General features: G+C 42.1%; 1 protein-coding gene across 2 annotated transcripts in view; it reads left to right on the forward strand.

The window, feature by feature from the left end:
* Positions 1–18,859, forward strand: part of NBN (nibrin) — a 34,259-nt gene continuing 15,400 nt past the window's right edge. Inside the window, exons 1-9 of one of the 2 annotated variants that reach the window (XM_084789470.1) lie at positions 1–325; positions 4,870–5,003; positions 6,889–7,037; positions 7,352–7,511; positions 8,408–8,511; positions 11,382–11,499; positions 12,251–12,444; positions 14,685–14,782; positions 16,494–16,623. In XM_084789470.1, the coding sequence (XP_084645596.1) occupies positions 289–325; positions 4,870–5,003; positions 6,889–7,037; positions 7,352–7,511; positions 8,408–8,511; positions 11,382–11,499; positions 12,251–12,444; positions 14,685–14,782; positions 16,494–16,623 (1,124 nt within the window). In that variant the 5' untranslated portion in view covers positions 1–288. Of the gene's footprint in view, positions 326–432; positions 598–4,869; positions 5,004–6,888; positions 7,038–7,351; positions 7,512–8,407; positions 8,512–11,381; positions 11,500–12,250; positions 12,445–14,684; positions 14,783–16,493; positions 16,624–18,859 lie in introns of those variants that run through there. The other variant, XM_084789471.1, reaches the window with a different exon arrangement.

The raw sequence follows: 18,859 nt of genomic DNA on the forward strand, positions 1-18,859 counted from the left end.
AAAATCCACATTACTTCCGACCTTTTAAAACACTATCCCAGCTCGCGGATTAAAGTGTGCAGTGAGTTTGGTCCATCACACACTTTCTGCACTGCACTGTCGCGTCTACAGCACCAGGTGGCGCCGGCGGCGCGCTCTGGCCTCAATTCCCGCGTTTCGGAAGAAACTTGGAGGAGTCCTGGGAGCGCGCACGTCCCGGAGCCCGCGCCGGTGCAGCACGGTGACCGCGCACGCTGGGCAGCCGCGGTTGGCGTCGCAGGTCGCGGGGGGCTCTGAGGCGGAGGACCCATGTGGAAACTGCTCCCGGCCTCGGGAGCGGCTCCAGGTAGGCGCGAATAAGGAGGCGGCCCGGAGTTTTCCCCGGCTGTGGCTGCGGGGAGGTGGGGGTGGGGAAGCTACGGAGCGCGCTTCCGGTCCGTCTTCCTCGCCTTCCGGCGTTCGCCCCTGACATCCCAGACACGGGCAATGCGGGAAGCTGAGACGTGAGCCCACCGTACTTTGGGGCGGTGGGTGTGCGTGCCCCAGGTTAGACCCTCTCCATCTAGGCTGAGGACCGTGGAGCAGAACTTAAGCACTGACGGGAAACACCACGCAGAGGTAGCTCAGACGCTCAGCCACGGGTGGGGACGGAAGACCCAAACCGGAGCGTGTTTGCGAAAAATCACGTGACACCACAGTTACCACTTCAGAGTTTTCAGAATTTCCCCGCATACTATCAGAACAGTGGAAAAAAAAGCCCGCCACCCACCTATTTTTACATAGTGAAAAGGTTATTTCCATGCTTGGTGGTTGTACCCTTATATAGACGTTATTAGTTGGTGGAAGAGTAAGCATTTTGTTCTCAGGACGCAGTTTACCAACAGTATGCAGGGAAATACGAAGTCTGAAAGGTTATCTGTGTGGGTTGACGCACTGCAAAGACAGAACACAAATTTGTGCTGTTAAGCAAGTAGGTCTCTGAATAATTAGCCTTGAGTCTAGCCGATCTATGGGTTTCTGTAAAATACCAGACATTTTCTAAAGGCCTGTAACCCCAACACTTGGAGGAAGGACGATCCGGAGATACAGGATCCTCAGCTACGCAGTTTGTGCATGCTGAGCTGCGTGAGATCCTGTCTCAAAACAGAGAAGCAGTCCGCCAAATTTAAGTTTAAATGAGGGAAGGATTCGTGAATTAGTTTGTGCATGCTGAGCTGCGTGAGATCCTGTCTCAAAACAGAGAAGCAGTCCGCCAAATTTAAGTTTAAATGAGGGAAGGATTCGTGAATTGTCTGTCACATTGAATGAGTAGAACTAAACAGAGTTCCACACAGGCAATAATTTGTAGACAGGAAATGGAAATAATTTAGAAAAACACCTCGATTGAATTTTACTTCAGCATTCACCCTATTTTGGCAGTGTTAGGCATTTACAGTGGAAGGGCTCTATGTGATCTTTTGGCAGTCTGTGACTGGCTGATATTGGGCCCTTTTAGAAAAGTGTACTTTTAGGCTACAGTTCAGTATCACTAGGCAGCCATAACCCTTTATTATCAGAGAGTCCTAGACACCTACAAGAAGACCATCATGACAGGTGGATCTGGACCCAGGGGGTTTGTTCAAACTACTGCACCAACCAAGGACAATACAAGCAGTAAACACTGAGCCTGTACTCTGATCTAGCTAATGAACAAGATATTCTCCACAGTTATGTGGAGAGCGGGGACTGACTCTGACATGAACTCTGATGCCCCATATTTGACCACATCCCCTTGGTGGGGAGGCCTGGTCACACCCAGAGAAAGAATAAGCAGGCCACCAAGATGAGACTTGATTGCCTATGATCATATAGTGGGGGAGGAGGTCTCCCTCAGTCATAGACCTAGGGGAGGGGAATAGGGTGAAAGTGGGAGGGAGGGAGAAAGGGGAGGATACAGTGATGGGGTAGCAATTGATATGTAATCTGAATAAATTAATTTTTAAAATCCACTACTTTAGGACCCCCTCCCCCCCAAAAGATTATAGCAAAATAAATATGCTTCTAGAATCAATGGCATAAATGCATCTCAGAATCTGGTGGACTCTAATGGATTAGTTTTCAAGTTAGTTGGTCCCCTTTGTGTACATCATAAAATACCAGAACGCTTTCCTTCCTTGAAACCCCCTGAGTTAATCTCTGATAAACTGAGTAAGATGATGCCTTCCTTTCACCCCAGCTCTTTGAAGCTATGGACGTTGAGTTTGAGGACCGCCTGGGTAGCATAGTGAGACTTCATCTAAAAATGAAATAACAACAAATGCAATCTCATTGACAAGCTATAACCGAAACAGTGTGGAAAGGATACTATGGTTCTGTCTGCTGGGCTCCTTTCTTGTTTGTCTGCTTGTGTTAATTACTCTAGCATGGACCCCATGCTTCCAAACTCCACAAGACTCCAATATTGTTCCAACAGTTGGTGACAATCTATCTATCTATCTATATTATATATATATATATATATATATATATATATATATATATATATATAAACTTTTTATTGGTTCTTTGTTTACTTCACATCATCCACTTCAGTATCACTCTCATTCCTCACATCCCCCCTCTGCCCTTGCAACCCCCCCCCCAAAAGGAAACAAACCAAATCTTGCCGTGGAAGCTGCAGCGTATACAGTGTGTCACACATACCCTTTTGCTCAAGAAGCTTTTCTTAGAAATGTTCACTGCAGTGAGTCATTGGTCTGGTTTGAAGCCTCCGGCCTCTGCTGCACTTTCAATACAGGATCCTTACTGGGCGTTCTCTCAGATATCCTGTTGTTACCCTGTGTTGCGGAGCTCATGCAGCTTTAGTTTTGGAGGGGCTGGCTCCTTTACAGTCGTCCATCAATGGAATAGATGTTGGGGTGAGCTTACTCGTGCCCTGGATCTGGGTCTGGGTTGTAGCCAAATTGGTCACCCTGACATCTCTCCCGCACTGCCCAAATGAGGGGTTGGGCCAGTTCTCTATTGCCTATGTCCTTGGGGCCTGCTCACCCGTAATTCCACCCTCTGAAACCAGAGCCAACTCTCTGTGCTTCCTAGGGTGGAGTGGGGGGTGGGAGGACAACACATTTCTGAGTGCTGCAGCTGGTGAGGGACAGGACCCGCTCTCCTGAGTGCCACAGCTGGTGAGGGGCGGGGCCACCTCTGCACAGCCCTCAGACAACATGGCCCCAGGCAGCAGCCCAGACCAGGGACATGATATGAGGGGTCACATTGATACAGACCCTCACTGCTGCAGGGCCACAGTCCCAGATGTGGCCTTTGACAGCATGAGCCACATCCTCACCATGGCCCCAGGTGGCAGCACAGGCTCCTCCCATCCATCTGCTCCTCATTGTGCACATACCATTCTTCCTTCTCTTTCTATCTCTCCACACTTACTTGCTCATCTTAGTGCGACCTGGGGCCTCTTCCAAATAGTCACCACAACTTTTTTTTTTAATTAATAATTTATTCACATAATTTGAAATGCTACTATTAACAATAAAACAAAAGTCTTCCAAATGTATAGTTGCAGCTAATCTGATCTTAATTGTATTAATCTATGCTGGGTTTTTCCCCCCCTTAAATCACCATTTAAGATGATTAAATTTCAGCATCTTAAGAGCGCTTAAGGCTGTCCTTCTCTGAGGGTCTGGGTTTAGTGTAACAGCCTGTAACCCAACACCATCCTCTGGTCTCTGAGCCTGTGTTCGGGCTAATGCTCATACACATAAATCAAAAATAAAATAGTTTTGATAATTTTTTTCTTACCAGCTTTTTAAAGACAGAGACAGAGTGTGTGTGTGTGTCTCAACCATATCAACCTGGTTGGCCTGAAATCACAGAGATCTGCCTTCTGAGTGCTGGGTTTAAAGGCATGTGCCGCCATGTCCAGTTTGCTTGATTTATTTTTAAGATAGTTTCCCAGTTTGCCTGACTTATTTTTAAGATAGTTTCCCAGTGAAGTTTGGATATTGTAGTACCCAGATCACAAGACCCCCGAAGACGAACCACCAGGACTTGATACTGATGCAACATACACAGGGCCCTGTATTACGGGCTCGAGCTCGGACCTCAATCCTTCCTGACACAACAGGAGAGGGGCGTGGTGTAGAGCTTCAAGGGCAATGGGCTTATAAAGGGGGAAAACCATTAGGGGGTTGTGGGTCACAGGGATGGCGACCTTCAGGCGGATTGAGTGGAGGCTGAGTCTCGAGGTGAAGTTTTTTCATCTCAGAGGAACATTGGGAGCTGATTATATCTAATCGCTCTGGTGGGCTTTCTGGGGGCTGCTGGCAGGTGCAGTTTACAGCAGCCCTTGGTCCTTCCCGGAATGCAGGGAAGACAAGCTCTCACAGAAAATACTGACCATGGCATTAGCTACAGGACATACAGAACATGGCATCAGTTTGGTCCTTACAATATCATTTAGTCAACTCCAAGATCAGGAAACTTTTTTCCAAAGTTGTGCTGTGCTTGAATATGGCTGAAATAAACTGCCTGGTGTTAGATTCTAGAAGTTTAAATAGCAGTGGCTAAGTCAAGCTAAACCAAGCTTTATTTTTGACTCTCCATGGATAGCTGCACGGATCCCCACACATGATGCACATGCATACATGTAGGCAGAACATATAAAATAGATCTAGCAAAAATTTTTTAAAGTAAAACCCCACATTTTATGTGTATGTGTGTGGGGGCTGTGTATATATGCATGTATGTATAAGTATATATGTATATAAATACACATAATGTCAAGTTGTTTAGCATTTAAATAACAGAAGTATGATTTATTGGTGATACCTATTCAGTATGTCCTATACTATAAGTATATGTATGTGTACCTTACGTTTTGTTACTTTTGCGTTCCCTTAGGAGAACCATGCAGACTTTTGGCTGGTGTAGAGTACATTGTTGGAAGAAAAAACTGCGCCATTCTAATAGAAAATGATCAGTCCATCAGTCGGAATCATGCCGTGTTAACAGCGAACTTTGCCGTAACCAATTTGGTATGCTGCTACTTTATTTTACTGTCTTGTAAGAAGATTAGACAGAAACAGCACAGGGAACAACAACAGGAAAAAGCCACACAAAGTTAGCAGTGATTCTACTCATAATTGTTTTGAAACAGGAAGCTTCCATTTGAAAGTTTACTTTTTCTTTGAGTGGTTTTGAAATTCAGAGAATGTGTTAGAAAGCATTTTGTGTTAGTCTTTTGTCACAGTGATGAAACAGCCTAAGACAAACAGCTTAAAGAGGAACATACTAATTTTTGCTCAAGATTTCCATCTATGGTCTCCTTACTGCATGATGTTGGATCTGTGGTCCATGTCGTACGTCATGGAACTCTTAATAGAGGCTGCTTCCCTCTTGACAGCCAGGAAGCAAACAGAGAGCAGAGAGTGGAGGCCCCAGAACTCCTTCCAGGGTACATTTCCACGCTTCTGACTTCCTTCCTCTGACCCGACAGGCTGACATCTAAGCCTTTAACATATAGATCTTTGGAGCAGACTCAGATCCAAACTGTCAGGCATTTATTGAATGGTTTGTATGTATCAGTCATGTGCCAACTCTGGAAATACAATAGTGAATTAACCTTCATAACCCACAGTCTTTTGGGTTTGGTTTTGTTTTGTTTTTCGAGACAGGGTTTCTCTTACAGTGCTGGCTGTTCTGCACTCACTTTGTAGACCAGGCTGTACTCAAACTCACAGAGATCCGCTTGCCTCTGCCTCCCAAGTGCTGGGTATAAAGTCGTGCGCCACCATGCCCGGCTCGACCCACAGTCTTAGAGGACGCTAGCTTTTCCTATGTAACACATTTTCAGAATAGGGATTGATATATTTTACTGGGGAGAATCAGTTGCTTATGCTGTATTTGAATGGTTCTGCTATATTTTATCACAGCCATGGGTGATGGAAGTAATAAAGTATTTTCTTAACTGTCTGCTTATATGCTAGTACTTGTGCATAGGAAAAGCTACTGTTCTATGCATAGGGTACATGTATGTAAATGCTAGATATACTCAAAGAAAATCAGGTTTTTAGTCTGATTGCTTAGGAACAGAGAAAATGTTTATTATTGAAATTTCTGTAGAAAAAGTAAAATTTTTAAAAAAGTAAAATATTGTTACATGCAGTCACAAATGCTAGCCTTTTACCTTGTATTTTCATTGGGTTCGTTTTTAACAATATGATTTTTAATAGTGTTAAAAACATGTAGGAGAGGATATACTTGGCACATTAAACACAAAACAGACTGTACTGAACAAAAAAGCCTCAGAAGAATGAATCTGAGTGGTTAGGGAAATCCACAGTCTTAGCAGTGAAATCTGAAAGGGGCAATTCTTGGTTTTAAGAAGAGAGCACCTAGGCCCCCTGCTCAGATGTAGCAGCCCAGTCTCCATAGGGGTCCCCTAGTAAGGGGAGCAGGGGCTACCTCTGCCATGGATTCTATCGCCTGCTCTTTGATCACTTCCCTCAGGCAGCATGCCTTCCGAGGCCACAGAGCAAGAGCATGCAGGCAGTCCTGATAAGACTGGATAGGCTGTTGTCTGTTGATAAGGGAGGAGGGCTCTCCCTTCCTGAGGGGGGCCCAGGAGGAGCATGAGGGAGGGAGGGTGAGACCTGGAGGAGATGAGGGAAAGTGGCTACAATTGGGATGTAAAATGAACAAATTTTTAAAAATAAATTTAAATTTAAAAAAAAAGAGAGGAAAGAAATGACCTTAGGAAAAAATGCTGGCCGGGTGCTCCTTCCCTGAGGAAGGTGGCCTAAATGGACCATCATCTGCTTAGTTCCTGCTTACCCAGAAAGTTACTAATCCTGTGAGATCTGCCCTATAATTACTAAGTGGCAAAAGACTTTAAGTCATTTGTTGATTTTTTTTTTCCAGAGTCAAACAGATGAAATTCCTACATTGACAATAAAAGATAATTCTAAGTATGGAACCTTTGTTAATGAGGAAAAAATGCAGAACGGCCTTTCCTACACTTTGAAGACAGGAGACAGAGTTACCTTTGGGGTGTTTGAAAGTAAATTCAGGTAAGAACTTTCAAAGTTGATGTAAAATCCACAGCATTATTTGAAATTCTAAAGGAAGGGCCTGGACAGCGAGTTAAACTGCCATAACTGAATGAGTTGCGAGTTGTAATGGTAGCTCAATTGTTTGAGTCCTCATAGGTTACATTGTAATGTGAATTTGGGTCATTGCTTTTTCTTCATTAGGATTCCAGACTTAAGAAATGATAATTTCTTAGGAAAGTACATTGAAACTAAAATGGCTGATATTTTAAAGTCCTATAAGTTGCTGTCTTGAGAATCGCAGTCTAACTTTATGTACTTATTTTCATTTGCAGAGTAGAATACGAGCCTTTGGTTGTTTGTTCTTCTTGTTTAGACGTCGCCGGGAAAGCGGCTTTGAATCAAGCTGTGTTACAGCTCGGAGGACTTACAGCAAACAACTGGACAGAAGAATGTACTCATCTTGTCATGTCGTCAGTCAAAGTCACCATTAAAGTAGGTGGAAGTCTTTCTGTGTTGAGATCAAGTTCTGTCAGCTTATTCCTAATTAGTTAATTTGCGCAGACTTTTACAATCACCTACTCTGAAACAGTCAGAATGGCTGGAGATTTATGCATGACTACTCTGTGTTTGTATTTGGGCTTCAGTGGCTTTTCGTTATGTATTAGAGAAGCAGAATTATATTTCACATTTTGATTTGGTAATTTTAAAAATGTTTTATATTATCCTTTACCATGAAAATTTATTTGACTGCATAGATCATGTTTTCATGATCTATAAATTAAACTGCTGGCTACTTTTGAAAGCTAGCATCTCACGTCTCCTCTGTTAAGTTGCCTCTCCTATGCACATATCATCTCCTGATCTCACATTCCATTCACAAAGACTTGGGAGTTCTTTTTTTTTTTTTTTTTTTTTTTTTTGTTTTTTGAGACAGGGTTTCTCTGTGTAGCCTTGGCCATCCTGGACTCACTTTGTAGACCAGGCTGGCCTCGAACTCACAGCGATCCGCCTGCCTCTGCCTCCCGAGTGCTGGGATTAAAGGCGTGCGCCACCACACCCGGCTACTTGGGAGTTCTTGTAGTTTAGTCTTACCTTAGTGAGTCTCACCAACCTAGATACGTAGATGTGTGCCTTTGCCTTTGGCGCAGGGATTGAGGACTTCTTAAGTTGGAATGTTTATATAGTGCTTTGTGTTCTAAACCTAAGCTGTGACTGAGCACTGACTTTTATTTTAAATTGTGTCTCCTTTGTACATTTTGTACATTTAGGACTTTGAAAGGAGAGATAGTGTAAAACGGCATCTTTGAGTTTATAACTTGTAATTCTCTTTTAAGCAAGCTATTGTATGAATATATGTATTTATAATTACATGCGATTTTTCATTTTAGACTATATGTGCACTCATTTGTGGATGTCCAATTGTAAAGCCGGAATACTTTTCTGAATTTCTCAAAGCAGTTGAGTCTAAGAAACAGCCTCCAGAAATTGAAAGGTATACAATTTATATTAAACATAATAAAATATAGCATAGGTATAAGTAGGCATTCTGGGGTGTTTTGTTTTTTGAGACAGAGTGTGCAGCAAGTTTCTTGAAGCCACAGAGAACAGGTCTCTGGTCTTAGTTACCTCATGTAAAAAATGTGGTAAGGAAGCTGGAGAGATGGCTCAAAAGTTAAGTGTACTGCACTGCCTGCTCTTCCAGAGGTCCTGAGTTCAATTCTCAGCAATCACATGGCAGCTTACAACCATCTATAATGAGATCTAGTGCCCTCTTCTGGCGGCAGGCACACATGCAGGCAGAACATTGTATATATAATAGCTAAGCTGGCTGCGGAGGAGCCTCATGCTGATAGCTCCAACACTCAGCAGGGGCGAAGGCAGAAGTATGACAGATTCACAACCATTGTGAACTGTATGGGGAAACCCTGTCTCTACAAAAAGAGAACTCACCTATGTATCAGAGGTAACTAATGCTTCCTAGCTGAGCTATTTTAAGTATTAGTGATAATGTACTGTTTAAAATCTGAACATGTTGTCTGAGATAAGCGCTTGCTGAAAAGAAATGTTTGTTGTTGTTAACTGACAATATCTGGCCAGGCAGTGGTGGCGCACGCCTTTAATCCCAGCACTTGAGAGGCAGAGGCAGGCAGATCTCTGTGAGTTCGAGGTCAGCCTGCTCTACAAAGTGAGTCCAAGCCAAGATAGCCAAGGCTAACACAGAGAAACCCTGTCTAAAAAAACAACCCCTCCCAAAAGAATAGACTAGATTTATAGTCTTGCTTTATTGCTTTTGATATTCTATCAAGTTTTAAACAGGCATCTTAGGAAATTTATATATTGTATAGTGATACTTTGAAATAATATAAATTGTGATTAAAGAGGAAGATACTTGACCTTTTTTTTCCGTAGGTTGCATGGTAAGGCTGCTAGAGACTATAAACTGGTGTTTTGTTATGTTTTTTGTCAATTTAATATATAGGGATTTTACTTAATGCAAAATATGTCAGAAGAATAGACTGACTGCTTATGGGGTATCTTTATAGGATACTACCTAGTGCTTGAGGAAATTTTATTTCTTGCATGCATGTATGGATGGATGAATGTGCCCCAGCATACAAGGGGAGGGAGGTTCTCTCTTTCCACCATGAGGGTTCCAGAGATTGAACTGAGATCATCCCGCTTAGTGACCAGCCTTTACACACTGAAGCATCCCTGCGGCCCTGTTGTTGTCTTTGACACAGGGTCTCCTGTGGCCCAGGTGGCCCTTAAACTCCTGTAGGCAAAAGAAGACTTTGAATTTGTGTTCTTCTTGCCTTCAGCCTTGAAGAATAAATCTACCTGCTTCTGGCTCCTGAATGCTGGGATTACAGGAGTATACCACCACACCTGGCAAAGGCTCATAAACAGAAAAATTTAAATATTTTAATAGAAATGAATATAAAGCCAGGCATGGTGGTGCACACCTTTAATCCCAGCACTTGGGAGGCAGAGGCAGGTGGATCACTGTGAGTTTGAGGCCAACCTAGTCTTCAAAGCGAGTCCAGGACAGCCAGGGATGCACACAGAGAAACACTGTCCCCCCAAAAAGAAGAAGGAGGAAGAGGAGAAATGAAATGAATATAAAGGTGATAGCAAATAAACTACAGTGGCTCTTGCTGTCACTACACTTCTTTTAGTTCTGAAAGTGTGACCAGCTCTGAATTTAAATCAGGGGCGTGTATGGTCTTACTGTGCAGCAAGTGCTGTCCTGTTTAGTGTAGTTATATCTGCGTTCTGCAGGTCACCAACAGTAAGACAGCCTGCATGCACCTCATGTGATTTGTGATTCTTGGCTTCTGTCAGCCATTCTCAGTACTGGGATAGATGAAGTCTTTTTTAGAAGACTTGATGCTGTACAGGATTGTTTAATTGTACTATGTGTATTCTAATAGAAAGTCCACATTGTGTCTGTCTTACTGTAAGGAAACGAGGGCGTTCCCTCTCAGTTTGTACAGAGTGCTCATGTTGTGACATGTTGTCTCAGTTTTATTATTTCAAGCAGGTTTCTGACTGTTGGGAGAGTCTTGATAGATCTCTGACATTCATACATAGCTTGCTGGCTATGCAAAGACTACAGAGCTCTGCCAGCCCTCTCCACAGCCATTTCTGAGTAATGTTTGCAGTGAGAATCTTGGGAGGTGAAGCAACAGCTCTTCTGAAATAAAGAGCTTGCTTGTTGACGGGTGGTTGGGACTCACAAATGCAGTGCTCCTAACCCTGGAACACAAATGATCATGTGTGCCTTCTATACACGCTCCAAGGAACTTGGTGGAGAAGAGATCTGCCCCAAACAACCTTTCAACTTTATATTTGCTTAAATAGGGGCTTTGTTGCAATCATCTTCCTTAGCGTATTATTTGAAGAACTACAGAGGCATTTTGCTATAATAGATGCAACAGATACCATGTTTTAGGAAAAGGCATCTAGATATAGTTGCTCATTTTGTTCCAGATAAAACTCTTTACCAGAAAACAAAACAAAACCCCTCTAAATACTGGCTTTTGTTTGCTTTTTCTTGGGTTTTCTTTGCTGTCATTGTTGTTTTTGTTTTTATGACAGGATCTTGCTGTGGTGGCCTGGCTGGTCGCTCATGTCCTATAATGTTCTCTCAGTTACTTCATTTCATAATGTAAGCCAGGTTCGCCCCAGACTGGCTCTGACTCCCCGCTTCTGCCTTGTGGGGATACAGACCTTTATCTTTGTGCCTGGTCAGAGAATATTGAAATTCAGCCTTTTTTGTATCAGGTGTCAGTTCATTTGCAAGTTTAATAGTAATCATAGAGAACAGTATATAATTAGAGTATATTTTGATTATTTTTACAGTTTTTACCCACCCATTGATGAACCAGCTATTGGAAGTAAAAGTGTTGATTTGTCAGGACGACAGGAAAGAAAACAAATCTTCAAAGGGAAAACATTTGTATTTTTAAATGCAAAACAGGTAATTTTAAAGCTAGGATACATTCCTATTTTCTTAGTTGTATTTGTTTATATGTTATGTATGGGTGTCTTTTTGCATGCTTATCACATACATGCCTGGTACTCTTGGACATCAGTGAGGGTGTCTGATCCCTGGGACCAGAGTTACAGATGCTTGTGAGTTACTGCCGTTTGGGTTCTGGAAGCTGAACCCAGGTCCTCTGCAAGACTGTCCAGTGCTCTGAGTCACTGAGGTGTCTCCATAGCCGCTACATTAGCACTCTTATTAACAGCTCTTAGGCTTTCCATTTTGGGTCCTTATGTAGATGTGTGAAGTAAGATAAAAAGCCACTTGTGCACAGAACCTGCCCAGTGATTGTGTGTCTGATTATGGTATTTCTGAATACTGCCTAATAGGCCTATTTCGTTTATGTGAGCACCTTAGTAGGGAGGGCAGAAAACATTCAAGTCCTAAGTGGTTTATCTAACGGAACATTTGTGGAATGTCGTTTGTGTTCCAAAATGTGAACCTCAGGAGTCTATGTTGTAGTGGCAAAACTGTGCAGGTGATCCAGCCGTTGGAGAGCCGCGCCCCAGTGTGGTGTGTGGGACAGGGCTGCTGCACTTCAACGTGCAAGCTCAAGTAGCCCTCTGGGAGGAGGATGAGTTCTTCTGTCGTAATTGCCAGGTCAAATTTGTACATAATGAGAATGTGCTCCAGAACCTCACTCCAATTGTTGCTTTGCTTTTTAAATGCTTCTTCCTGTTTGCAGCATAAGAAATTAAGTTCAGCGATTACTTTCGGAGGCGGGGAAGCCAGGCTGATAGCAGAAGAAAATGAAGAGGAAGAGAGTTTTTTTTCAGCTCCTGGAACTTGTGTTATCGACATAGGAATAACAAATACACAGATCACAATTACTGACTCCCAGAAGAAATGGATTCATTTGATAATGGATATGCTTCAAAGGTACAAAATTCTTCACTAGTTAAAAATGCAAGTAGATTTTATATGCCTCCCAGTTAATAAAAATGTGTGTACAAAGGTTTGTCATGCCATGTTCTTGAGAGTTATGATTTGGGGTACTAGACCATATACGTATAATTTTTTTTAGGTATTTTTGCTCTTTTAATAAAATTTATAGAACTTGCTGTTTTGTTTGGTTTAAGACTGAGTCACACTATGTAGCTCTGGCTGTCGTGAAATTCACTATATAGATCAAACTGGTCTTGAACTCACAGAGATCTACATACCTTCCCTGCCTCCCGTCCTGAGTGCTAGGATTAAAGGCATGTACCACCACATCCAGTAGTTTCTTAAATTTAATGAGCTAGTAGATTTTATGCACAATAATATATTGTAGCTGGGGTTAAAACTCAAAAATTAAAATATTTTTTGAAAGTATCAAGAACTGCAAAGTTTGCCCTTCAGGGTCTGGAGAGATGGCTCAGTGGTTAAGGGCACTGAGTGCTCCTCCAGCTGACCTGGGTTCAAGTCCAAGCACCCACATGGCAGATCACAACTTACTGTAGCTCCAAGATCTGATGCTTTCACATAGACATACATGCAGGTAAAACACCAATTCATATAAAATAAAAGTAAGTAAATTAAATAAAAAATTTGCCCTTCATAATTATTTGTACTTCTATATTACATATTATATGTAATTCCACATGTATATACATACATGTGTGACAGTATGGGAAGATAGGGAAATGTTAGCTGTTTTCTGGGCTCTTGGTTTTGTTTGTTTGTTTGTTTGTTTGTTTGTTTTGAGACAGAACTGGTATCAAACTTGTGTAGCCAAGGATGACCTTATACTTGTGGTCCTCTTGTCTCCACTTCCTAAGTGATGGGATTACAAGCTTAAACCACTGAGCTGTTTTTATGCTATGGATCAAACCTAGGGCTTCATGTATGATAGGCAAGCACTCTGCCAACTGAGTTCATCTCGATCCCTGATTTGCAAGACTGTCCTCAGAGCCAAACTGCTGCCATCTTCAGGAGTCTGACTGGGCCACTCAAAAAAAGACCATCATAGCCATTCCTCCCTTTCCCCCCTTTCTTTTTTGGTGGGGTGGGTGTGGGTGAGGGGAGCAGAGACTCACTGGGTAGGTAGCCCTGGATATCCAGGAACTGACTTTGCAGACCAGGCTGGCCTCAAACTCACAAAGATCTGCCTGCCTCTGCTTCCAGCGTGCTGGGATTACAGGCGTGTGCCACTGTGCCCCACTATAGCTAGGCTTTTTGAGCACTGCCCTTTCCTCATAGAAGGCGGTGTGGGGAGGACCACTGGACCCTCACCTGAGTATCTAGCCACCCCTCGCAGCCTGTTGTAGCTAATCCTGCTGGAGCTCTTTGTGGGAGGGGCCAGCGGATATAGGCTGCGAAGGATAGGCTTAACTGCTGAGGCACATCTCTTGTAGCTCTGCAAGATTATAGTTACACATACAATAGAACTCCAAATTCAGAGCACATAAAACATGTCGCATAATATAGATTACCACAGCCACTTAAAACAGCTCTTCAATGAGTATTAAAAGGTGCTTTATAGCTTAAAATTTAAGCCATAGTTTCTGGATAGTGTTTTAAAAATTATACTAATATTCTGGCCTATAAAATAATTCATTTTATAAAATGTAGCACATTGAGTCCCCATAGCCTCTTAAATGAAGTGCTGTGAGCCAGCCTGTAACCTACAGTCCAGGGCTCTCAGTGCTGAGTCAGTACAGCATGGCAAGACTGTGCCCTCTCACCTCCCCACAAAGGTGTCTGGATGTATGAAGGCTGTGCTGACTTAGTTTGCTGACCTGTGTATGCGTGTAGATAGAGATTGTATATGATGGTTTATGTCCCCCACCTCCTTGCCATCTATTTGGGGATTGGTGTAATTGTAGATTTGTTTATGAAGGTCTGTTTTCCTGTCTCTAGATAGAACTGTTGTTAGAACTGGACAGTCTTCATCCTCTACTCTAGCCCCTTATTTTATTGATGATGCTAACCAGGTTGCTGGAAAATGATGGATTTTCCCCAGCAGCACTGCTCTAGTGAGGAATTCAAAACAGCTCACTGCATTTCAGGTTCTTTCCACACCATAAAATTTCAGTTTCTCTTTGGGAAGAAAAATAGATTTATGAAGCTTGATATTATATTAATTAAAGTTGTTAGTTTTACTATATTACTATATTTAAACTATTTTATTCTCACAGGCATGGTCTTAGACCTATTCCTGAAGCAGAAATTGGATTGGCTGTTATTTTTATGACTACAGAGAATTACTGTAATCCACAGGGCCAGCCTTGTACAGGTAAATAACATGAGAAGTTTTATATATGCACGTATTTGTATGTGTGCTTTTCTGTTCTGCTTGCAAGGTGTGACCATATACCTCTTCTACAGCCTATCTACTTAGCCCTTGGTTCGCTCGTTCGTTTGCTCATCCAGTACACAGTTCTGCTGTACACTGGGGGCTGCTCTAGTTGCTGCAGCTTCATCAGGGAGCAAAGTGGATAGGACCCCTGTCCTTAGCCATCGGGGTTCGGACAGTGAACAAGAAGAGCACTCACACAGTGCAGGATTGCTGAGTACAAACAGGAAGCTGAGTAACTGGAAGGGTGCTGCCTGGTCTTCAGAGAAGGCTTCACTGAGGACATGGCATTTATGGGCGAAAACCCCTTAGAGATCATTGAATCTTTTGTTTAAAAATGAAGAGGTAGAGCTGCCACTGCAGCTCAGAGGTTGAGTGCATATAAGGTCCTGGGCTCCATCCTCAGAAACTAACTAACTAACTAGTTAACTAGATGAGTAGGTAAATGGATAAATAAATAAATAAGGATTATGAAAGTTGGCAAGTAAATACACCAAGTATCCTGTAGTAGAAAAAGAAGAGTTAAAAATATTAAACACTCATAAACCAGAAGCTTGATTTGGTAATAGTATTAAGTGTTATTACTGATGATTCATTCATTTTAATAGCTGTATTATATCAATGGTTCTCAGCCTTCCTAATGATGTGACCCTTTAATACATTTCCTCGTGCTGTGGTGATCCCCAACCATAAAATTATTTTACTTATACTTCATAACTGTAGTTTTGCTACTGTTGTGAATCATAATGTAAATATCTGATATGCAGGATATCTGATATGTAACCCCTGTGAAAGAGTTGCTCAACCTCCAAAGGGGATATGACCCACAGATTAAGAACCACTGAATTATATAACTGTAAAATGCTAATAGTAAGGGTTACTGGATATATGAGCAATCTCTGTGCTAATGGCTCCATTTTTCCATTCATCTAAAACTTACTAAAATTAAAGTTCATTGTCAGATTTTTTTAGAAAGCTACCAAGTGAAGTGGTACAAGCCTGAAATTGCAGTATTCCAAGGGCAGCCGTAGAAGGAACAGGCATTCAAAGATAGTTACATTCTGAGTTCAAGGCCAGCATGAGCTTTATGAAACCCTATCTCCAAGGGAGGCAGGGCAGATGTCAAAGCTGAGAACATTTGAGATCTTATAGCTGTCAGAGCCAAACTGATCGTGCATTTGGTTTTCTGACTGGCAGATCAGTGCTTTCTCTAGTATACGATTTTATATAGAAACCAGGCCGTGAAAGGGAATAAAAGTGTGCACTGTAAGCAGCTGTTGCACTCTTTGCATTCTCAGAGGTAGCCTTGGTAGGGTTCTGTCTTAAATGGCTTCATACCAATCAGTGTTGGACAGTCTCCTTCCTTCCTCTTCTCCTCTTCTTCATATTTATGAATTTATTTGTAAACATTATCAGTGATTGTCTATATGCCTATAATCATGTTAAACACAAAGAATAAAGAATGAGCAACACATGATTAGGATAACAGCTATCAGTGACATAGTCCTGCTGGCTTCTCAGGACTTCCTATTGCTGTCCATATGTCAGTTTGTTTTGCCTCCAAAACAGCTTGAGGTTTTTATAATTGTTTCTATCTGATATGTAATAGCTCCGACTTCTTTCTCTCTCTTTTGACTTGCATGATGTGTAGAATTAAAGACAACAACTCCAGGACCAAGCCTTTCCCAAGACTTGTCAGTCAATGGAAAGATAATGCCAAGTGCTCCAGTGAACATGACAGCATATGTAGCAGACACAGAATCAGAGCCAGCGGACACATGGTAAAATGTCTTTGTTAGCGAGCTGTTGTCATTATTTTATCAGTTAATAGCATATTCAAGAAAAACTTGCTGCTGTTATCCCGTCATCATTTAGAAGGTAAAGCATGGAAGAAGGAAATGCCAGCGAAAATGGAATCTCAGATCAGCCAATTTTCTTTTTTTTTTTTCCTGAGATTATAATTACATCATTTCTCCCTTCCATTTTTTCCCCTCCAAACCCTCTCTTGCCCCCTCTTTCAAATTCATAACCTCTTTTTTCCTCTAATTGTGTGTGTGTGTGTGTGTGTGTGTATTCCTAAATGCATGAATACAACTTGCTCAGTCTGTATGTGCTTGTATGCGTGTTTTCAGGGCTGGCCGTTTAATACTGGATAACCAACAGGTGTGCTCTTCCATGGGGAAGACTTCCTCCCACCCTCAGCATTCCTTTGTTGGAGGTAGTTCTTCCAGCAGGGAAGTCCTGTGGCTTCCTGTGAGCCGTCTGTGTTATAGCTCCATAACTCTGCCCTTGCAGGGTCAGAGGAGCTGTCGACATTGTATCGCTAAGTGCAATGGTGTGGATCTGATTTGTCTGCAAACAGTACTTTTACTGCCTTAGGGTAATTTTTATTATTCCTTCAAATGTATTTGAAAGAGAAAAAGAATTTGTGGCTGATGAAGTACACTTGAAATATAGTAGCCTCTGCTTATATATATTTTTAATTTTCCACAGTAAATCACTGTATTCAATGGGAAGTTGCTGAAACTGTAAATTTCTAAGTTTTAACATATGCTTCTGAATATCCTGATGAAATTTCTTAACCTTCCTAATGCTGCCACCCCTTAATACAGTTCCTTATGTTGTAGTGACCCCCCCACCATAAAATTATTTTTGTTGCTAATCGTAATGTAAATATGTTTTCTGACGGTCTTAGGCGACCCTGCAAAAAGGTCATTCAACCCCCAAAGGGGTCACAACCCACAGATTTTAACTCACTGTCATGTTAGCTTACTTAGATGTACTGTGTTCATGTAATTTCTATACAGTCACCTGATCCTATATCACAGTGCCTGAAGCATTCAGTTCTCTTCGTTTTAACCACATACTAATTATTTTATGTCTTATAAGAAGGATGAGTATAGTGCAATAAGATATCTTAGGAGATACCACATTTACATGACTTTTATTATAGTACATTGTAAATATTAATTTTTTTAGTTACTATGTTTTTTTGTTTTTTTTGGTTTTTTTTTGGTTTTTCGAGACAGGGTCTCTCTGTGTAGCCTTGGCTGTCCTGGAGTCACTTTGTAGACCAGGCTGGCCTCGAACTCACAGTGATCCACCTGCCTCTGCCTCCTGAGTGCTGGGACTAAAGGCGTGCGCCACCACGCCCGGCTTAGTTACTATGTTTTATCTCTAACTTACACTTAATTTATAAGCTAATGGTATATATGTATAAGAATATATATTTATAGCTGAGCACTGTGGTGCATACCTGTAATCCCAGCACTCTGGGAGACAGAGCCAGACAGATCTCAGAGTTGCAGGCTAGCTTGGTCTACAGGACAGATCTCCAAGTTCCAGGACAGCCAAGGCTAACACAGAGAAACCCTGTCTCATTAGCAAAAAGAGAGAGAGCGTGAGAGAGAGAGAGAGAGAGAGAGAGAGAGAGAGAGAGAGAAGTATGTAAGAAAAGAAAAGAAAGAAACATATGTATGTATAGAATTTGGCAGTATCATTGGTTTTAGGCCTCAAGTGCCTGATGGTCTTGGAATGTATTCCTCGTGAATATGGGGATATTAGAATAAATATGTTAGTTTGTATAATTGGTACATGGAGCTCACCGGAGATGATCACTGAGACACAGCTTATAGGCATTTGAAAGCTTGCTCCAGGCAGCTGGAACGACACTCATGTATTTGGTCCTGCATGTAGCCCTAAGCATTTAGACCAAGAGGCTTTTAAAGACAAAACCCACACCCTGTCGTCTTGCTCAGCAGCTACAGAGGGAGGTTTGCACAAGCAGGCAGTTTAAAAGAAACTAAGATGAGGTAGTTGGGGCGTCTTGGCCTTGGGTCCTGGAATAGAGATGGGTATCTTTTTTTTTTTTTTTTTGGTTTTTCGAGACAGGGTTTCTCTGTGTAGCCTTGACTGTCCTGGACTCACTTTGTAGACCAGGCTGGCCTCGAACTCACAGCAATCCACCTGCCTCTGCCTCCCGAGTGCTGAGATTAAAGGCGTGCACCACCACGCACG

The sequence above is a fragment of the Acomys minous genome (assembly GCF_964271855.1).
Source record: "Acomys minous genome assembly, chromosome: 1".
NCBI lineage: Eukaryota > Metazoa > Chordata > Mammalia > Rodentia > Muridae > Acomys > Acomys minous.